The sequence below is a fragment of the Scyliorhinus canicula genome, chromosome 14 (assembly GCF_902713615.1).
Source record: "Scyliorhinus canicula chromosome 14, sScyCan1.1, whole genome shotgun sequence".
In the NCBI taxonomy this organism is placed as follows: Eukaryota; Metazoa; Chordata; class Chondrichthyes; order Carcharhiniformes; family Scyliorhinidae; genus Scyliorhinus; species Scyliorhinus canicula.
In genome coordinates, this window is record NC_052159.1 from 120,181,393 (window position 1) to 120,203,571 (window position 22,179).

The window sequence follows — 22,179 nt, forward strand, 5'->3', positions numbered from 1 at the left end:
CCCTCCACTGGGTCTGTAACATAAAGCAGCAAGTCATCGCATAGAGACAAACCTCTTTTCCCCCCCCAACCCTCACTATTCCCCACCACGCACTCAATGTTCTCAGGACAAACAGTAACAGTAACAGGGACACTGGCCTTGTCCCTCTCCCGAGATTAAAATATTCTGACCGGGTTCGTTTGGTTCTCACATTTGCCACAAATCCCTGTCCAAACCCAAACCGGCCTAAAATATCCCATAGGTATGTCCACTCCACCCGGTCGAAAGCCTTCTCCGCGTCCATGGCTACTACCACCTTAGCCTCACGCCCCTCAGCTAGCATCATTATAACATTAAGAAGCTGTCTAATATTGGACGCCAGGTGCCTGCCCTTCACAAATCCCGTCTGATCCTCACCTGGTCAGGGGGGGCTCGTGGCCCCTCCCCTGTCGATCAGCCATGACCATTCCGAGGCCAGCCTATGGCCCGCACCTCACCAGGTCTACCCCTCGGCAGCAACTGCCATCTAGTCTCCATCTCCAGCCTCCTGGAAGTCCCCTAATCGTCAGCAGTTCCCCCCCCCTCCCCCCCACTCCTCCACCCCGTCACTTTTCAGCTCACCCACCACTTTGCTTCCGTGAGCCAGCCTCACCAGCTAGCCCAGCAGATCGCACCCCTGATGCCTAAAAGTCTAGCTGGATCTTTACCTCCCAACTCTTAACATAAGTTTTCAAAACAATAGCAGCAGGCACAGAAAGTAAACACACCATCCACTTAAGGTCTAAGCTCAACGGCCCACGTCTCCTCCTTTACAACATTTTATAAATCCCATCACCTTCAAACAGAGCCCCAAACAATGGAAGTGTAAATAAATAGGAAAAATGGAGAGTTAGAAAAAATTATGCAAAAACTCTTTCCTTCCCAGAACATTTTCCTCACCCCCCTCCGTTTTTTTTCTCCCTTTTTTCTTTTTTTACAAACACACACAAAAAAAGTAAGAAACTGTACCTTAGTGCATACACTGAAAGGTCAAAGTTAAATAACTCAGAGAAATCCTTCTCTTCCCGGTAATTGCAACCCAAGTTACAGTGCACCACAGAACCTTTTGAGTTAAATTGCGACCGACCAGTTTTCTCTTTTTTTATAAGTCCTTATGTGCCCCCAGGTTGCTGTCTTTCATGAAGCCCGCCACTTTTTCTGGCGAGCCAAAATATAGTTCCGTTCCTCGTAGGTTACCCAAAGACGGGCCAGGTAGAGCAGTCCAAATTTTATTCCCTTCGCATACAGCGCCGCTTTAATTTTATTAAAACTCGCCTTAGAAAGTTCTGCTCCCAAGTCTTGGTAGACCCGGATCTCAGCTTCTTCCCATACGAACCATTTTGTCTACCTGGCCCATCTCATGATGCGTTCTTTGTCCAGGAATCGATGCAGCCTCACCACCAACGCCCTTGGTGGCTCACGACCCTGGGGCTTGCGCATAAGAACATAAGAACTAGGAGCAGGAGTAGGCCATCTGGCCCCTCGAGCCTGCCCCGCCATTCAATTAGATCATGGCTGATCTTTTGTGGACTGTGCCCTGTGCGTCCGGCCCACCTCCAACGGCATGTCGAACGCCTCTGCCCCCATCATTTTCTCGACAGCTTCACACCATATGCACCAACGATCCAAACGTTCTGCCCGTGGGAATGATTCTCCAGGTCTTCCACCTTTTCCAGCAGCCGCTTTTGTCGATCATGTAGAATGCTAATTTGCAGTGTCATCCCAGTGGACAGCTCCTCTTGTTCCATCGCCTGCTCCTGTGGCTTTTGGATCGACTGTCCCTAGGCCATCAGTGTCACCTCCATCCGGTTGACAGCCTCCTTAATCAAGGCTACTACCTTGGTGAGGTCCTCCACACACTCCTTGCAGTTAGGGGCGAACTTCTCATCCAGGTATGTAACCAACTGATCTATCGACCATTGAGCTGACGGGGCCGGACCTCGCTACTCTGCCATTGCAGCCACCAAGCTCGGATCCTCACTTCCAACCAACTTTTGATTAATTCTTTTGCGATTACTTTTTGAGCGTAGTTCCATAGGATAGGAGTCGCCTTCTCCTCCTCTTACTTTTATCCACTTTTGTTCGAAAAAATTTCCGCGCAAATCCAGCTTAAACGCTGTAAAAAAAACCACCAAGAGCGGGAGCTGCTAAATGTGCGACTGTTCACAGCACAGTCGCCATCGGAAGTGACACAAATAACTTACCAGAAATGTTGGGACCGCAGGATTTAGTGAAAAGAAGGAACTGAAAGAGATCAGTATTGGTAGGGAAATGGTTTGGGGGAAATTGATGGGATTAAAGACTGATAAATCCCTAGGGACTGATAATCTACATCCTACTTTTACTGGTTTCCTCTGGGTGCTCTGGTTTCCACCCACAGGATAGGTGGATTGGCCATGCTAAATTTCCCCTTGTGTCCAAGGTAGATGGGGTTACAGGGTTATGTGGGGGAAGTGGGCTTTGATAGGGTGCTCTTTCAGTGGTTTGGTGCAGACTCCATAGGCCAAATGGTATGTTGGCTTTCACAGCAAGAGAATTTGAGTATAGGAATAGGGATGTTTTACTGCAATTGTACAGGGTATTGGTGGAGCCACACCTGGAGAATTGTGTGCAGATTTGGTGTCCTTATCTGAGGAAGGATGTTCTTGCTATGGAGGAAGTGCAGCAAAGATTCCAAGCTGATTGTTGGGATGGTGGGACTGTCATATGAGGAGAGACTAAGTCGGTTAGGATTATATTAACTGGAGTTTAGAAGTGTGAGAGGGGATCTCATAGAAACTTACTAAATTCTAACAGGATTAGACAGGGTAGATTCAGAAAGAATATATCTGATGGTGGGGGGGGGGGGGGGGATCTAGAACTAGAGCTCATAGTTTGAGGATAAGGGGTATACCTTTTAGGACTGAGGTGAGGAGAAATGTTTTCACCCAGAGAGTGGTACATCTGTACAATTCCCTCCAGAGAAAATAGTTGATGCTAAAACACGTGATTTCAAGAAGGAATTTGATATAGCTCTTAGGGCTAAAGGCATCAAGTGATATGAGAGGAAGGCGGGTTCAGGATATTGAACTTGCTGACCAGCCATGATCATAATGAATGGCAGAGTAGGATCGAAGGACTGAATGGCCTCCTCCTGCGTCAATTTCCTATGTATCTCCACAAGCATTTTGCAGTGGTCCAATCCTGTCATGAACATCTGTTATGAGCATCTCGTGGCAGACATGTTGGTGATGATATGGTCAGGAAGGTTTCTCCCTCTTGTTGGTTCCCTTACCACCTAGCAGTCTAGCAGTTATGTGCTCAGGACTCGGCCAGCTTAGTCAGTAACGGTGCTACTGAACCACTCTTGCTGATGGCCATAACTCAGTAAAATTGAAGGTAGTTATGGAAAGGGACAAAGATAGACAAGAAATTATGGTTCTTAAATGGGGGAGATTATCACAGTTGGGGGCCATGGTGAACTGATGGTGTTGGCCCATATGGTCCCCTTGGGGGCATTGTACATGGGTTTCACCCATGAGGTGATCCCTGTCCCCAGCCCAAACTGATCTCGTACCTCAATTAAGTATTGCCACTCGACTCTTTTGAAGGCCGTTTCTGCGTTCTGGGAGATGATCACCTCGGATGTTCTCTCCCCTGATGGGGTTATGAACACATTCAGCAGCCATCTGATGTTCGCAGCTGGCTGTCTACCCTTGACAAAGCCAGTCGGGTCTTCTGCGACCACCTTTGGTACGCAGTTCTCCAGGCTCTTGGCCAGAACTTTTGCGAATATTTTCACGTCCACATTGAGCAGCGAAATGGGTCTATATGATTCACATTCTGCTGGGTCTTTGTCCTTTTTGGGTATCAGCGATGTGGTGGCCTGTATTAGCTTTGGAGGCAGGGTGCCCTTCCTAGTAAATCTGCAAACAGCTCCCGCTGGTGCGGGGCCAGTGCCGTGGCATATTTTTTTGTCAAAGTCCATTGGGAACCCTATGGAACCCGGTGCCTTCCCTGCCTGCATGGAGTCTTCATGACGTCTTCCAGTCCTAGTGGTGCTTCCAGCTCCCTCAGTCTATCATCCCCCATGACTGGCATGTCCAGTCCATCGAGGAACCATTTCGTCGCCAAGCCCCTGTCTGGCGACTTGGAGGGGTACAGACCCCGGATGAAGGCTTCAAATGCTTTGTTGACCTTTGTTGGTTCAGCTACCAGTCTGCCTCTGCGGCTCCTTACTTGGGCTATTTTCCTCGTCACTGTCTGCTTTCTCAGCTGATGAGTCAGCAAACAGTTCGCCTTGTCTGCATGTTCATAGAAGGCCCCCCGTGTCTGGCAGAGTTCGTACACTGCTTTCCTGGTGGACAGCTTGTTAAAGTCCATTTGTAGCTTTTTCTTCTCCGCCAGAAGCTGGAGGGTCGGGGCCATGGAGTACTATCTGTCTACCTCCAAAATTGAATTAATCAATTGTTGTCTAGCCGCCCTTTCTACCCTGTCTCTTTGAGCCTTGCTGGCAATTAGTTTTCCCTTAATCATAGCAATCAGTGCCTCCCAGAACGTGAAATGTTCGGTACAGACTTGGCCTGTGATGTTTTCTGGCATAAAACCTTGTTGGCCAAGAGGGTCATGTCCAACGTCAACAGGGGCATTGGGTAGGATCTGTCTACAACCTCATATCCAAGTAGTGTGGAGCGTGGTCGGAGATTACAGTCGCAGAGTATTCCGCTGTTACTATTTCTGGAAACACCGATTTCCCCAAAAGAAAGAAGTTGATGCGAGTGTAGGCCTTATATACTGGTGGGAAGAATGAGAATTCCTTCTCATCTGCATGCATGAACCGCCATGGGTCCAGTGCAACCCACCTGCTCCATAAATGTCCCCAATTCCCTTACCATGTCTGCTGTTTTTCCCAGTATGGGGTTTGATCTGTCCGTCAGCGGGTCCTGATTATAGTTAAAATTCGTCCCTTGTCCCCATCTTTAGTCTGCGGGTGTCTATGTCGGAGATTTTCTTCTTTATAAATTCCATGTCATCCTATTTGCGCACGTGCACATTCACCAGGCCTACTGGTGCCCCTTCTAGGACACCGCTGACCATGGTGTATTGTCCCCCTTGGTCCGTATCTGTCTTTTTTGGCGTAAACACTGTCTTCTTACTTTCAATATGGCTTACCCCCCCAATGCGGGGTCTGGTCCCATAGCAGGAATGGTAGGTCTGTTCCATCCAGACCTTTCTTACCCGCTGTCGGTCCTTCTCCTTCAGGTGTGCCTCTTGGAGGAAGACTGTGTCTGCTTTAATACCTTTCAGGTGGGCGAATACTGTGGCCGTTTTCACTAGGCCGTTAACCATTAAGTCCCCTGACATTCCAGGTGACTATCCTGACGGGGAGTTGGACTGGGTTGGGCACAATAAGAAGTCTTACAACACCAGGTTAAAGTCAAACAGGTTTAATTGGAATAACTAGCTTTTGGATCGTAGCTCCTTCATCAGATGAGTGAAGAGGTAGGTTACACAAACACATAAATTGACAAAGTCAATGATGCAAGATGATACTTTGAATGCAAGTCTTGCAGGTAATTAAGTCTTTACAGGTCAGACGATGCGACTGGAGAGACGTATAATCACAGGTTAAAGAGGTGTGAATTGTCTCAAGCCAGGACAGTTAGTAGGATTTTGCAAGCCCGGACCAGATGGTGGTGGGTTAAATGTAGTGAGACATGAATCCAAGGTCCTGGTTGAGACCATAATCATGTGTGCGGAACTTGGGTATAACTTTCTGCTCGGCAATTCTGTGTTGTCGTGCGTCCTGAAGGCTGCCTTGGAGAACGCTGAGTCAGAGATCAGAGGCTGAATGCCCTTGACTGCTGAAGTGTTCCTCGACTGTAAGAGAACTGCCTTGTGATTTTCGTGCGATGTTCATTGATCTGTTGTCGCAATGTCTGCATGGTCTCGCCAATGTACCATGTCTTGGGGCATCCTTTCCTGCAGTGTATGAGGTAGGGACTGTTGGCTGAGTCGCACGAGTATGTACCGTGTACCTGGTGGGTGGTGTTCTCACATGTAATGTCTACATGTTCATAGAAGGTCCCCTATGTCTGGCAGAGTTCGTACACTGCTTTCCTGGTGGGCAGCTTATTAAAGTCCATTTGTAGCTTTTTCTTCTCCGCCAGAAGCTCTAGGGTCAGGTCCACAGAGTACTATCTGTAGCATGTCTCCATGTCGATGATTTGGCACAACTTGCAGAGGTTGCCATGGCAGGGTTGTGTGGTGTCGCGGTTGCTGTTTTTCTGAAGGCTGGGTAATTTGCTGCAAACAATGGTCTGTTTGAGGTTGCGCGGTTGTTTGAAGGCAAGTAGTGGGGGTATGGGGATGACCTTGGCAAGATGATCGTCCCTTCTGGCTCCTCCTCATCCTTTCCTGCGCTCTGCTGCCCTCACCCCTCCTTCCTATGAGCTGGTTTACTTTCTCATAGCCAGGCAATGCAGTCTCATGCAAAGTTGTCCGGGGCAGTAAAAAAAGTGTTCTTTGTTCTGGCATGATACCCAGAGACTGGCTGGGCAAAACATGTTCGGTGTTCGGTGTTCGGGCCGGAAAGTGGAGCTGAGTCCACAAAAGATCAGCCATGATCTAATTGAATGGCGGAGCAGGCTCGAGGGGCCAGATGGCCCACTCCTGCTCCTAGTTCTTATGTTCTTAACACTTTTCCACGCGGCCAACTTTGCGTGGTTGAATTCAGCCCTGCGTTTCTCCAGGGCCGCCCCAATGTCAAGGTATACACTTATTCTGTGACCCTCCCAGCTGCATGCCTTCATCTGTCGAGCCAAGGGCAGGATCCTCTCCCGATCCTGATATCTATTCTGCTTGGCTGTTATCACCCTTGGCTGCTCCCCGGCCCTGGGCTTTGGTGGAATGACTTGTGAGCCCTGTCGATCTCGGGCAGTTTGGGGAAGCTGTCCCTTCCAACTTGGTTGCCCAGCACCTGGGCCACGTAACCAGTTGGGTCCTTGCCCTTCATTCCCTCTGGCAGGCCCATTATTCGGATATTTTGCCACCTGATCAATTCTTCTTGTCCTCGACCTCCCGTTTCAGCCTCCAGGGTAATGATTTGGTCACTCTGGTCGGTCGATGCCTTTTCCAACACGCGTATCGTGTACCCCTGGGCTTCCAGCGTCTTTCCCATGCATGGTGGCTAGCTCCTCCACCACTTCCACCTTGACTGCAGTTTTAATCTCGTCTTTTATCATGTCCTTCAACGTGGTTACTTCCTTGATTAGGAATGTCTTCCATCGCCTGGTGGTGGTGAGGAGCCTGCTGACCGGGTAGCCGGTCTCTCTCTTTCGGGGGTGGCCAGGGACCTCTTGCCTCATGGGTCCACTGGCCTGCTTGCTCGCCGTTCCTGTCCTTTGCCACAATTCCTGCTTTTCCTGTGGCCACTCCAGCTGCTGCTTCCTGGCATTTTCGTCTTTGTTGTCTTTGTGGATGAGAGGATGATTGAGTCAGATTTTTTGGGCTAAATTAAGCTAACAGTGCTTATTTTGCTGTCTGAAGGAGGAGAGTCACCTGAAGTGCGAATGCTCAGCACATCCCTGTCACCAGAACTCCCTCCGACAACTCCTGAAGGTGTTTTATAAATATATTAAGGACAGGAGGTTGACCAGGGGAAGAGTAGGGCCTATTGAGGGACCAATGTGGCAATTTGTGTGTGGAACCAGAAATATAGATGAGGTTTTAAATGAGTACTTTGCATTTGTGTTCAGTATGGAGGTGGTTGATGTAGGTCTCGAGATCAGGATTGTGATTTACTCAAACGACTTAACATTGAGAGGGAGGAGGTATTAACGGTCCTAAATGTGAATAAATCCTCGGGAGCAGATGCGATATATCCCAGGTTGCTGTCGGAAGCAAGGGAGGAGAGTGCAGTGGCTTGGACAAAAATAATACAAATCTTCTCTGGCCACAGGGGAGGTGCCAGATGACTGGAGGTCAGCTAATGTGGTGCCATTATTCAAGAAGGGAAGTAAGAACGAACCAGGAAATTACATGCATGTGAGTCAAACTTCAGTGGTAGGGAAACAACTGGAAAAATTCAGTGGCACAGAATTACTCTCCATTTGGTGAGGTAACAATTAATCAAGGATAGTCAGCATGTTTTGTCAAAGGGAGATCATGCCCGGGCCTGGACCCAGGTGGCAGAGGGCATGATTGCCATAACACCCCCCCCCCCCCCCCCCCAGGACCGGCCAGCATTGTCGCAAGAAGCTACATGACCTCCTCAGGGTGGCATCAAATCCCCAGTCCAATGCATCCATAACCACTCCCGGAGGCTGCCCGAACCCCACCCGCCATCAGTCTGCTCGCACCCTAACCCTGCACAGGTTCTACAAAGTGGCACCGGCTGTACAAGTGCGCCACGTGCAGACAATGGCATTCCGACATCAACCCGCGATGTTGGCCACTGCGGTGATGGCCGCAGCCCTCCAAGATACCCTCAGCCGCATGAGTGGGGGCCGCTCAGGGAGGAGGGGGAAGCTGCAGCAGAGGAAGCTGCAGCAGAGGAACGGGCAGCAGAGCAGCCGGCTGCAGTGTGACAGCTGCACAGGCTGGAGGGGCGGCCACCCAACAGACTGAAGAGTAGGAGGAGGTGTCGCATGAAGCCCCGGGTGTACCTGCGGCACATGTCATTCGAGGACCTGCTGGACTGGGCATGCCATGGAGACTGCGGATGAGCAGAGGGACTGTGTGACACATCAGTCAGATGATGGCACATCTGGCACCGCAGGGATATGGGGGAAGATACCCACTCCCTGTAACCGTCAAGGTGACGGTCGCTCTCAACCTTTATGCGACACGGTCCTTCCAGTCACTGCGTGGGGTCCTGTCCGGGATCTCGCAAGCCTCGGTGCACCTGCTCCATCACGGACGCCTTATACACCCAGGCGGACCAGTAATTCCAGTTCCATGTGGACCGAGCCCACCAGGATGCCCACTGCCATCGCCGGGATGGGCCGTGTCCAGGGGGTGATCGACAGATTGTCTGTCACCCTACGGGCACCAGCGGATAGCAGGCCACTCTTCACTAACTGAAAGTGGTTTCACTCCATGAACATACAACTGGTCTGCGATCAACAGATGTGCATCATGCACGCCTGCGCCCGATACCCAGGCAGTTTATATGACTCATTCATCCTGGCAAACACGTTGATCCCCGACATGTTCGAGAAGTACTCCCCCTGGCTGTGGGCTTGGCTGCTGAGCGACAGGGGTTACCTGCTGTGGTCGTGGCTGATGATGCCTATCCAGAGGTCACAGACCGATGCAGACACCCGATACAATGACGCCCTTACAGCGACCAGGTCGAGCGATGCTTCGGCATCCTCAAGACGCACTTCAGGGGTCCGGACCACTCTGGAGGGGTCTGCCAGCACATGGCTGAGAGGGCTGCACGCATTGTGGTGGCCTGTTGCATCGTCTACAATATAGCACAGCAGAGGGGCAATGTGCTGGAGGAGGAGGATGAGGAGAATGGGCAGGCCTCGTCCGACGACGATGATGCGGGGTGAGGGGGACGATGAGCAGGACATGGGGCCCAGTCAAGCACGGGAGGCCGCACGACGCTATCGCCAGGGCCAGCGTGCACGAGACGCTCTGATCGTGACACGGTTAACCGACTAGGAGAGGGGGGGTTTGCTGGCCAGGGGCATGGACACCACATTCCAAACCCACACCCCCTCACCTCCCACATCACCAAATCGCCCACTTGCACGCTGATGAGACCATCAATTCACAAGACACGTGATTGGAAGTGAACAGTGGTTTTAATAGTCTTACAACTGAGCCTGCCTGCGACGAGATGAACTGGCAGCAGGCTCACGACTGCAGATCTTTATACTTCCGGTTATTGGGAGGAGCCATGGGCAGAGCCATGGACGGAGCCAAGGGTGGAGCCCAGTACAAACTCCTCATCTCCCCCTATGGGCAGAGCCGCGCAACGGCTCATATACAGAGCCCACAAGGACACAATACATATGATACAACACAGTGTGAATTACTAGGTTTATAATTCACAACATTCACCCCCTGTAAAAAATCAAGTCCGGCGGGGGTGATGGGTCTACAAATTGAGCCGGTCCGGCAGCTGAGTCGTCCTTTGGGATCGGCAAAGCACCAGGATTGCAGCCTCTTCTGGTGGCTGGGTGGCGGCGGTCGGTGAGGGTACGATGGTGGACTCCGGGAGTGATTCGGTCTGAGCTTCGTATCCGACTGGTTCAACTGGTGACAGGGAGCGCTGGAAACCCATAGGCACGGGGGCACGGAGCACGGGCAGTGAACCTGTAGGTGTGGGGGCGCAGGGCGCGGAGGGTTGTGTGGGGTGTAGTGTGATGGGTACCTTTGCGGTAGTAGTGGTGGGATTGGATCCTGCAGGCGCCAGGTCCCGGAGGGCAGCAGTGTCCTGACGGCCGTCAGGGTATTCGATGAAGGCATATCGGGTGTACGAGTGGAGTAGGAGCACTCTCTACGAGTGGGTCAGTTTTGTGTGCCCAGACGTGCTTCCGGAGGAGAACCGGGCCCAGTGTCTTCAACCATGCTGGGGGCGAAACCCCCATGGTAGTGCCCCTAGAAAAAACAAATAGCCATTCGTGAGGGGTCTGGTTAGTGGCTGTACATAGGAGGGACCTAATAGCCTGGAGCACGTCGGGGAGGACCTCCTGCCAATGGGAGGTCGGGAGGTTCCTGGACTGGAGGGTCAGTAGGACGGTCTTCCAGACCGTCGCGTTCTCCCTCTCCACCTGCCAGTTCCCCCTGGGTTTGTAGCTGGTAGTCCTGCTCAAGGCGATGCCCTTGTCGAGCAGGTACTGACGCAGCTCGTCGCTCATAAAGGACGATAACAAAGGGGAAGTGGGAGAACTCGTCAATGACGTTCAGGAAGTACACATTCTGATTGGTCGAGGGGAGTGGCCCTTTGAAAACGATGCTTAGGCGTTCAAAGGGCCGGGAGGCCTTTACCAGGTGGGCCCTGTCTGGTCTACAGAAGTGCGGTTTGCACTCCGCACACCACACAGATCGGACAATCCCTGGTGATGGCTTTTACCTCCTCAGTGGAGAAAGGCAGATTTCGGGCTTTGATGTAGTGGGCGAGCCGGGTGACCCCCGGATGGCAGAGGTCATTGTGGATAGCTTTCAGGCGGTGGTCTTTTCGCGCTGGCATCTGGGGGCTCGTTGAGCTTCCCTGGTCGATACATAATATCGTACTTGTAGGTGGAGAGTTCGATCCTCCACCGTTGGATTTTATCATTTTTAATTTGCGAGTTGTCAAACATGAAGGCAACCGATCTTTGGTCGGTGATGAGGGTGAACCTCCTACCTGCGAGGTAGTGCCTCCAGTGTCGTATAGCTTCCACTTGTGCTTCCTTTTCGACTAAGGAGTGTTGAAGTTCCGAAGCGGAGAGGGTTCGGGAGAAAAAGGCGACTGGTCTCCTTGCCTGATTTAGTGGGGCTGCGAGAGCGATCTCTGAGGCATCGCTCTCCACCTGAAACGGGACGGATTCATCCACCGCCCGCATGGCGGCTTTGGCGATGTCCTCCTTGATGCAGGTGAAGGCCTGGCGAGCCTCATTTGACAGAGGAAAGAGTGTGGCCTTAAATAGTGGGCGGGCTTTGTCCGCATACTGAGGGACCCACTGGGCATAAGACGAGAAAACTCCCAGGCACCTTTTGAGGGCCCTGGGACAATGAGGGAGAGGGAGATGTAAGAGTCCGGGTTGAAGCCCAAGACTCCATTTTCCACGACATAGCCGAGGATGGCTAGCCTGGTCGTGCGGAAAACGCATTTCTCCGTGTTAGACGTGAGGTTAAGTTTCTGGGCAGTCTGGAGAAATCGATGGAGGTTAGCATCGTGGTCCTGCTGATCATGATCACGGAGTCACCGGGATGGGCCCCGTCACCTCATCCTCCCACGGCTGCCCGATGGCCCTTGGCTACTCCATGGGATGGGGGTGCAAGCGGAGCTATGTCCTGAGGCCCCCCATCACCTGGCGCTGCCAGTCCTGGAGGCCCGCTGTGGTCTCGACCAGGGTCTGCATGTTCGCGGCCATGGAGCACAGAGAGTGGGTCACCTCCATCTGGGACTGCGCCATATCACGCTGCCAACACCACCGTGAGGGTCAGTGCCAGTGGCTGGGACCCCTCCCTCTGGGACTGGGACACCTCCCTTTTGTGTCTGTGCAACGCCTTGGGCAATGCTGCCGACGTTCTCAGCCATGGTCTGCTGTGACTGGACCATCCTGAGGAGCGCCACTGCAACATCCAGGTGGCCCTGGCACATGGTTGCCTGTGAGAGATCATCCCTGTACTGGGCCTCTGCCCCCGCCTGCACAGAATCCTCCAGGCCACGGACACTCTGACCCACAGCCAACACCGTCACCCCCTTTGCCTCCACCACAGACACCACCCCGTGGTCTCGGCCTGGCTGGCAAGCATAACCGGCACCAGCCCCTGCTCCTGCACGTGGATGGACTCCTCCACCTAGATGCCCGCCATCATTCCCTCATGTAGTACCTGGGTCTCTGGCTGGGACTGGATGTTCCAGGAGCCCAGGAACCCGTCTGGGTGGCAGCTGGATCCTGGGGCTGGCCTGCCCTCTGACTGTCCGGTCTCTCGGCTGTTCCTTCCTCCATCTGCTGTGCCAGATGCGATGTGTGGTGTGCACCAGATAGTGTACCAGGACCCTCTTCACTAATGTGCCCAACTGAGTTGATAGTCTCTGGGATGCCAGAGGGTGTTGGAGACAGTAGTGACGGAAAGTCGGTTTCCTCCTCCGACCCGAGCTCCGGGGTGTCCAGAGTCTTGGGCAGAGGGCTGGTGTTCAGGCTGCTGTCCCCCTCAGCCATCTGGGGCGCACCGGCTCTGGCACTGGCTGGGAGGCGGGGGTGGACCGGCCCCACCTCCGGCAGTTCCTGTGAGACACAAGACGACGTGTCTGGTTCGAGAATGGATGCATGGGAGGTGAGGAGGGTATGGATGAAGGGGGTGAGAGCGGTGTGGGTTGAGGGGGGTCTGGGCGAGGGGGTGAGGGGTGAGGTGGGTGGGGGGGGGGGGAGAGTGACCGCACACGTGTCATGTGAATCCGTTACTAAGCGGGGTCTCACTTACTCGCCTGCCGCCAGCCTCCACCTCGGTGACCGCCCCCCCCCTCCTCCTGGCAGCCGGCAACGTACAGTGCCCTCTGCTCAGGCATGGCGAGGTGCCGCAGGTCTGGTGTTCCCCTTCCGGTCTTCTTCTCCCGCTCCTGGCGGTTGTGTGCAGCCTACTCCTGGTGTGGGGTGGTGTGGGGGGGGGGGGCAAACACAAGCAACGACAGTGTTAGATGTTCCGACACATGCAGTCCAGGGATTGGACACATGCAGTCCATGCAGTCCAGTAGATGATGGCATCAGTGGCCAGGGCACCCAGCCATTGCGGCTGGCAAGGGTGCTGAAATGTGGGGCAGGTGGGGGTTTCGCCGTATCCTGGGGGGGGAGGATCTGGATTACATGTGTGTGGGGGGGCGGGGTTCGTGGCAGTGGCACAGAGCAGCCAACTCACCCTGGTTGCCCTGAGAAGGTTGAGCAGTTTCTTTCAGCACTGCATGACAGTCATAGAATTTACAGTGCAGAAGGAGGCCATTCAGCCCATCGAGTCTGCACCCTACCCAAGGTCAACACCTCAACCCTATCCCCATAACCCAGTAACACCACCCAACACTAAGGGCAATTTTGGTCACTAGGGGCAATTTATCATGGCCAATCCACCTAACCTGCACATCTTTGTGACTGTGGGAGGAAACCGGAGCACCCGGTGGAAACCCACGCACACACGGGGAGGATGTGCAGACTCCGCACAGACAGTGACCCAAGCCGGAATCGAACTTGGGACCCTGGAGCTGTGAAGCGATTGTGCTATCCACAATGCTACCGTGCTGCCCTAACACTCCGGGCAACTATGCCCATGCACTGACTGCCTCTGCCACCTGCGCCCAGGCACTGCAGCGCCGAGCAACCTTCCTCGCGGGCTGGGGTACAGGGTCATCCTTCTCTCCTCCACAGCACCCTGAAGGGTGTCCAGTTCAGCGTCCCTGAACTGTGGCACTGCTCTCCTTCCAGCCATTTGTTGACTAGGATGGTGTGTGTCGGGGGGATTAGGTGTGTGAGCCTCATGTGCACCAATCACAGATCCGATGCAGGTTTGCATGGAACCAGTTGCGTTCCACGTGCTAGCCCATTCAGAGTTGCTGAATCAATGCAGCTGTTGCGCTGTTTTCTAGTCATCAAGCACCACTGTTCCCATGCCTGCATCAGCACTTAGTCTCAAAATTGATGAATCCAGCCCAATGTTTTTAAAGCAAATCTACACAGATGGTCAGATACACTGAGGAACATTGTTATCTGTGCTGTTTGAACCATCTAAGAAATGGAACTGAGTTGGCTGCTGCACATTGTAATGCTAAATTGATTTCCTGGAGTCTTGTCAGCTATCTTAGATGATCCAAAAGAAGTTGAAGTTTTATCCTGGAAGTATATTCTATACTTGTACAATGTGTGTATTTACTTGTAACATTTGGCTTAGATTGCAGCTGATGAACCAGTACCAAAAGGATGCAGCAGTTTTGTAGCTGTCAATGGGGAACACACCTGCAGTGCTGGTCAAATCAAGAAGTTTCTCAAAAGAGCAGCGACTAGGTATGCAACATATGCTCTTGTCTCTGCATGAATGTTTATCTTCCAAAGCTTTTCAATAAATTTCAATTTAATATTTGGTAAAATATATATCAAGGAACGCATTTAAATATAAAATTATCTCATTGATGCTCTCAATAACCATTTTGTACATGTTTCATTGGTTGGCAAGTCTAACAGCAGCATGACCCTCCCTCTTGCACCATCTCTCGAGCCACGCATTCATTCTATCTCTCCTGACATTCCTATTCGGACCAGCTCATGGAACTGGCAGCAATCCTGAGATTGGGGAAGGCAGTAGTAGCCAGGCTCATGGCACCGTGGCTGGCTCCACTGCACAGAAGGGCGGGAAAATGGGTGGGTGTAGAAGGATGGGTTAGTAAATTTGCAGATGACACGAAGGTCGGTGGAGTTGTGGATAGTGCTGAAGGATGTTATAGGATACAGAGGGACATAGATAAGCTGCAGAGCTGGGCTGGGAGGTGGCAGATGGAGTTTAATGCGGAAAAGTGTGAGGTGGTTCACTTTGGAAGGAGTAACAGGAATGCAGAGTACTGGGCTAATGGCAAGATTCTTGGTAGTGTAGATGAACAGAGAGATCTCGGCATCCAGGTACATAAATCCCTGAAAGTTGCCACCCAGGTTAATAGGGCTGTTAAGAAGGCATATGGTGTGCTAGCCTTTATCAGCAGGGGGATTGAGTTTCGGAGCCACAAGGTCATGCTGCAGCTGTACATAACTCTGGTGCGGCCGCACCTGGAGTACTGCGTGCAGTTCTGGTCACCACATTATAGGAAGGATGTGGAAGCTTTGGAAAGAGTTCAGAGGAGATTTACTAGGATGTTGCCTGGTATGGAGGGCAGGTCTTACGAGGAAAGGCTCAGGGACTTGAGGTTGTTTTCGTTAGAGAGGAGAAGGCTGAGAGGTGACTTAATAGAGACATATAAGATAGTCAGAGGGTTAGATAGGGTGGACAGTGAGAGTCTTTTTCCTCGGATGGTGATGACCAACACGAGGGGACATAGCTTTAAATTGAGGGGTGATAGATATAGGACAGATGTCAGAGGCAGTTTCTTTACTCAGAGAGTAGTAGGGGTGTGGAACGCCCTGCCTGCAACAGTAGTAGACTCGCCAACTTTAAGTGGTCACTGGATAGACATATGGATGAAAATGGAATAGTGTAGGTCAGATAGGCTTCAGATGGTTTCACAGGTCGGCGCAACATCGAGGGCCGAAGGGCCCGTACTGCGCTGTAGTGTTCTATGTTCTATGTTCTAAAAAGACTGGCAGGGCTATAGTCATAGGGGATTCAATCGTAAGGGGAGTAGACAGGCGTTTCTGTGGTCGAAAACGAGACTCCCGAATGGGGGAGGGTGAACAGCCAGTTGTCGTGGTGCATATAGGCACCAACGATATAGGTAAAAAATGGGATGAGGTCCCACAATCAGAATTTAGGGAGTTAGAAGATAAGTTTAAAAAGTAGGACCTCAAAGGTAGTAATCTCAGGATTGCTACCAGTGCCACGGGACAGTCAGAGTAGAAATTCAAGAATAGTCAGAATGAATACGTGGCTTGAGAGATGGTGCAGGAGGGAGGGGTTCAGATTTTTGGGACATTGGGACTGGTTCTGGGGGCGGTGGGACCATTACAAACCGGATGGTCTACACCTGGGCAGGACTGGAACCAATGTCCTAGGGGGTGCTTTGCTACCACTGTTGGGGAGGTTTAAAACTAATGTGGCATGGGGATGGGAACCAGATTAGGAAGTTAGAGGTCAGTAAAGAGGCAGCAACCAAAGCCAGTAAGGTACCAGATAATAAACTCGATGTGACTAAGGGGAAGAGTAGACAGGGAAGAGATGATGAACGCAAAGGGACAGGTGGTCTGAGGTGCATTTGTTTTAATGCGAGCAGTGTAGCAGGTAAGGCAGATGAACTTAGGGCTTGGTTTAGTACCGGGGAATATGATGTTATTGGTATTACTGAGGTTAAGGGAAGGGCAGGACTGGCAACTGAATATCCCAGGGTATAGATGCTTCAGGAGGGATAGGGAGGGAGGTAGAAGGGGTGGAGGAGTTGCATTACTAGTCAGAGATGATATCACAGCTGTGATTAAGGAGGACACTATGGAGGATTCGAGCACTGAGGCAATATGGGTGGAGCTAAGAAATAGGAAGGGTGCAGTAACATTGTTGGGACTTCACTACAGGCCTCCCAAAAGCGAGCATGAAGTAGAGGTACAAATATGCAGACAGATTATAGAAAAATGGAGGAGCAATAGGGTGGTTGTGCTGGGAGATTTTAACTTCCCCAACATTGAATGGGATTCGTGTAGTGTTGGAGGCGTAGATGGAGCAGAGCTTGTAAGGAGCATGCAGGAGAATTTTTTAGAGCAGTATGTAAATAGTCCAACTCAGGAAGGGGCCATATTGGACCTGGTATTGGGGAATGATCCCGGCCAGGTGGTTGAAGTTTCAGTTGGTGATTACTTTGGGAATAGCGATCACAATTCCGTAAGTTTTAGAATACTCATGGACAAGGACGAGAGTGGTCCCAAAGGAAGAGTGCTAAATTGGGGAAAGGCAGAGTATAATAAAATTCGGCAGGAGCTACGGAATGTGGATTGGGAGCAGCTGTTTAAGGGTAAATCCACATTTGAAATGTGGGAGTCTTTTAAGGAAAGGCTGATTAGAGTGCAGGGCAGACGTGCCCCTGTGAAAATGTGGGATAGAAATGGCAAGATTAGGGAACCATGAATGACGGGTGGAATTGTGAGACGAGCTAAAATGAAAAAGCAAGATCGAGGCAACTCAAAACTGATGAAGCTTTGGAGGAATATTGGGAAAGTAGGACGAATCTCAAACGCGCAATAAAGAGGGCTAAAAGGGTTCAGGAAAATCCCAAAGCCTTTTATTCGTATATGAGGAGCAAGTGGGTAACTAGAGAAAGGATTGGCCCACTCAAAGACAAAAAAGGGAATTTATGCGTGATAAGGAGCAAGAGGGTAACTAGAGAAAGGATTGGCCCACTCAAAGACAAAAAAGGGAATTTATGTGTGATAAGGAGCAAGAGGGTAACTAGAGAAAGGATTGGCCCACTCAAAGACAAAAAAGGGAATTTATGCGTGGAGTCAGATGAAATCGGTGAGATTCTTAATGAGTACTTTGCATCGGTATTCACCAAGGAGAGGGACAGGACGGATATTGAGGCGAGGGATGAATGTTTAAATACTCTAGGTCAAGTTGTCATATGGAAGGGGGACATTTTGGGTATTCTAAAAGTCATTAAGGTGGACAAGTCCCCAGGACCGGATGGGATCTACCCCAGGTTACTGAGGGAAGCGAGGGTCGAAACAGCTGGGGCCTTAACAGCTATCTTTGCATCATCCTTGAGCACGGGTGAGGTCCCGGAGGACTGGAGAATTGCTAATGTCGTCCCTTTGTTTAAGAAGGGTAGCAGGGATAATCCAGGGAATTATAGACCTGTGAGCTTGACGTCGGTGGTAGGCAAACTGTTGGAGAAGATACTGAGGGATAGGATCTATTCACATCAGGAAGAAAATAGACTTATCAGTGATAGGCAGCATGGTTTTGTGCAGGGAAGGTCATGTCTTACAAACTTAATAGAATTCTTTGCGGAAGTGACAAAGTTAATTGATGAGGGAAGGGTGTAGCTGTCATATACATGGACTTTAGTAAGGCGTTTGATAAAGTTCCCCATGGCAGGTTGATGAAAAAAGTGAAGTCATATGGGGTTCAGGGTGTACTTGCTGGATGGATAAAGAACTGGCTGGGCAACAGGAGACAGAGAGTAGTGGTGGAAGGGAGTGTCTCAAAATGGAGAAGGGTGACTAGTGGTGTTTAACAGGGATCCGTGCTCGGACCACTGTTGTTTGTGATATACATAAATGACCTGGAGGAAGGTATAGGTGGTCTGATTAGCAAGTTTGCAGATGATACTAAGATTGGTGGAGTTGCAGATAGCGAGGAGGACTGTCGGAGAATACAGCAAAATATAGATATTTTGGAGACTTGGGCAGAGAAATGGCAGTTCAATCCAGGCAAATGCGAGGTGATGCATTTTGGAAGATCAAATTCAAGAGCGGATTATATGGTCAATGGAAGAGTCCTGGGGAAAATTGATGTACAGAGAGATCTGGAAGTTCAGGTCCATTGTACCCTGAAGGTGGCAACGCAGGTGGATAGAGTGGTCAAGAAGGCATACAGCATGCTTGCCTTCATTGGATGCGGTATTGAGTACAAGAGTCGGCAGGTCATGTTACAGTTGTATAGGACTTTGGTTAGGCCACATTTGGAATACTGCGTGCAGTTCTAGTCGCCACATTACCAGAAGGATGTGGATGCTTTGGAGAGGGTGCAGAGGAGGTTCACCAGGATGTTGCCTGGTATGGAGGGTGCTGGCTATGAAGAAAGGTTGAGTAGATTAGGATTGTTTTCGTTTGAAAGATGGAGGTTGAAGGGGGACCTGATTGAGGTCTACAAAATTCTGAGAGGTATGGACAGGGTGGATAGCAACAAGCTTTTTCCAAGATCGGGGGTGTCAATTACAAGGGGTCACGATTTCAAGGTGAGAGGGGGAAAGTTTAAGGGAGATGTGCGTGGAAAGTTTTTTACGCAGAGGGTGGTGGGTGCCTGGAACGCTTTGCTAGCGGAGGTGGTAGGGGTGGGCACGATAGCATCATTTAAGATGCATCTAGACAGATATATGAACGGGCGGGGAACAGAGGGATGTAGACCTTGGAAAATAGGAGACAGGCTTAGATAAAGGATCTGGATCGGTGCAGGCTGGGAGGGCCGAAGGGCCTGTTCCTAACATAGAACATAGAACAGTACAGCACAGAACAGGCCCTTCGGCCCTCGATGTTGTGCCGAGCAATGATCACCCTACTTAAACCCACGTAACCCGTATACCCGTAACCCAACAATCCCCCCATTAACCTTACACTACGGAGCACCCGGAGGAAACCCACGCACACACGGGGAGGACGTGCAGACTCCACACAGACAGTGACCCAGCCGGGAATCGAACCTGGGACCCTGGAGCTGTGAAGCATTGATGCTAACCACCATGCTACCGTGAGGCCCCCATACATAGAACAGTACAGCACAGAACAGGCCCTTCGGCCCTCGATGTTGTGCCGAGCCATGACCACCCTACTCAAACCCACGTATCCACTCTATACCCGTAACCCAACAACCCCCCCTTAACCTTACTTTTTAGGACACTACGGGCAATTTAGCATGGCCAATCCACCTAACCCGCACATCTTTGGACTGTGGGAGGAAACCGGAGCACCCGGAGGAAACCCACGCACACACGGGGAGGATGTGCAGACTCCACACAGACAGTGACCCAGCCGGGAATCGAACCTGGGACCCTGGAGCTGTGAAGCATTTATGCTAACCACCATGCTACCGTGCTCCTGTGCTGTAATTTTCTTTGTTCTTTTGTTCTACTACCTTTGAGGTCCTACCTTTTAGCCTAACTCCCTGAATTCCGCTTGTGGGACCTCATCCTGTTTTTTACCTATATAGTTGGTGCCTATGTGCAACACGACAGCTGGCTGTTCACCCCCCCACCTGTCTATTCCCCTTACGTCCCCTATCACTATAGCCCTGCCATTCTTCTGCCCTGCTGCGCAGCAGAGCCAGCCACGGTGCCATGAACCTTGCTGCTGCTGCCTTCCTCTGGTGAGCCATCTCCCTCAACAGTATCCAAAGCCGTATATCTGTTTTGCAGGGAAATGACTGCAGGGGACACCTGCACTGCCTTCCTACTCTTGCTCTGTCTTTTGGTCAGCCATTTTCTATCTCCCTCAGTAACTTCCACCTGTGGTGTGACCAACTCATTAAACATGCTGTCCACGACGTCCTTAGCATCGCGGATGCTCCAAAATGAGTCCATCCGCAGTTCCAGAGCCGTCAAGCGGTCTAACAGGAGCTGCAACTGAATACACCTCTTGCACGTGAAGGGAGCCAGGGACAGTGGACATGTCCCTGAGCTCCCACATTGCACACGAGGAGCATGACACGGGTCTGGGTTCTCCTGCCATGTCTTGAACCTTAGGTAAACTTATACAACTACAATTTCAAAAAAACGAAAGAAAAATAAATAAATTAGACAATGAAAAGAAAAACTACTTACCAGTCACTTACCAGGGTTAAAAAGCACCTCCTCCCCACCCAGCTTCGAATTCCCACCGAGCATCGAATTCCCAAACTCACTCTTGGTTGTGCCTCACTCTGACTGTGTCTTCTCTGGCTCACTGGGAGAACTCACCCAGGGTCTCAGATGTTCCCTGGGCAGCAGGGTAGCATGGTGGTTAGCATAAATGCTTCACAGCTCCAGGGTCCCAGGTTCGATTCCCGGCTGGGTCACTGTCTGTGTGGAGTCTGCACGTCCTCCCCCTGTGTGCGTGGGTTTCCTCCGGGTGCTCCGGTTTCCTCCCACAGTCCAAAGATGTGCGGGTTAGGTGGATTGGCCATGCAAAATTGCCCGTAGTGTCCTAATAAAAGTAAGGTTAAGGGGGGGGGTTGTTGGGTTACGGGTATAGGGTGGATACGTGGGTTTGAGTAGGGTGATCATGGCTCGGCACAACATTGAGGGCCGAAGGGCCTGTTCTGTGCTGTACTGTTCTATGTTCTATGTTCTATGTTCTCTCCCTGCAGATTATAAGTTACAGGCCAGAAGAAAGAGAGGGTTCTCGGAGTGGAAAATCACTTCTGGGTCGAGTCCCGTCAGAGGTCGCCAATAACGTTGCTGTATTTACTCGCTTTAAATATGGCAGTCAATAAGGTTGCCCTTCTTTTGTCTAGATATTTATATTATATTGCTTTATGAGTCGCCAGGTATCAAATGATACCACCACAAGGTTCAACCAGATATCGATCAAAGGCCCAACAACCAGTTAGTTCGTTCAAGTTCAATAATACTTTATTTATTTACACACAAGATTAACTTATAAATGCAACATAAACACTACGAGCTAAATTATACCTAACACTGTGACAACTTTGACTTAACTTCAGGCACCAGGCTTAGGTCAGAGGATCAGTGGCCTTTGTTCGAATCTGGGTCTGCTGGCCTGGAGAAGTAACTGCGCTTCAGCTGTGCTCATCCGTCTGGTAGCGAGCGTTGACCTTGGACTTGCTTGACAAAGAGTCATCGGACTCGAAACGTTAGCTCTTTTCTCTCCCTACAGATGCTGCCAGACCTGCTGAGATTTTCCAGCATTGTCCCTTTAGCTCCCTACTATACTCCCTATACCCACACGACTGTGGCAAAATTTGGCTCCAACTCCATCTACAGGTTTGCTGATGACACGGCTGCAGTGGGTCGGATTTCGAAAAGTGATGTGCTAGAATACAGGCATAATACAGAATACAACAGTCTCTCACTTAATGCCAGCAAAACTAAAGGGCTGGTCATTGACTTCAGGAAGCAAAGTATCG

General features: G+C 50.9%; 1 protein-coding gene across 5 annotated transcripts in view; it reads left to right on the forward strand.

Moving 5' to 3' along the window:
• The window catches only part of uggt2 (UDP-glucose glycoprotein glucosyltransferase 2), a 625,263-nt gene that overhangs the window by 125,986 nt on the left and 477,098 nt on the right, over window positions 1–22,179 (forward strand). For all 5 annotated transcript variants that reach the window (XM_038817830.1, XM_038817832.1, XM_038817829.1 and 2 more), the window contains one exon: window positions 14,599–14,711. In XM_038817830.1, the coding sequence (XP_038673758.1) occupies window positions 14,599–14,711 (113 nt within the window). The remainder of the gene's footprint in view (window positions 1–14,598; window positions 14,712–22,179) is intronic.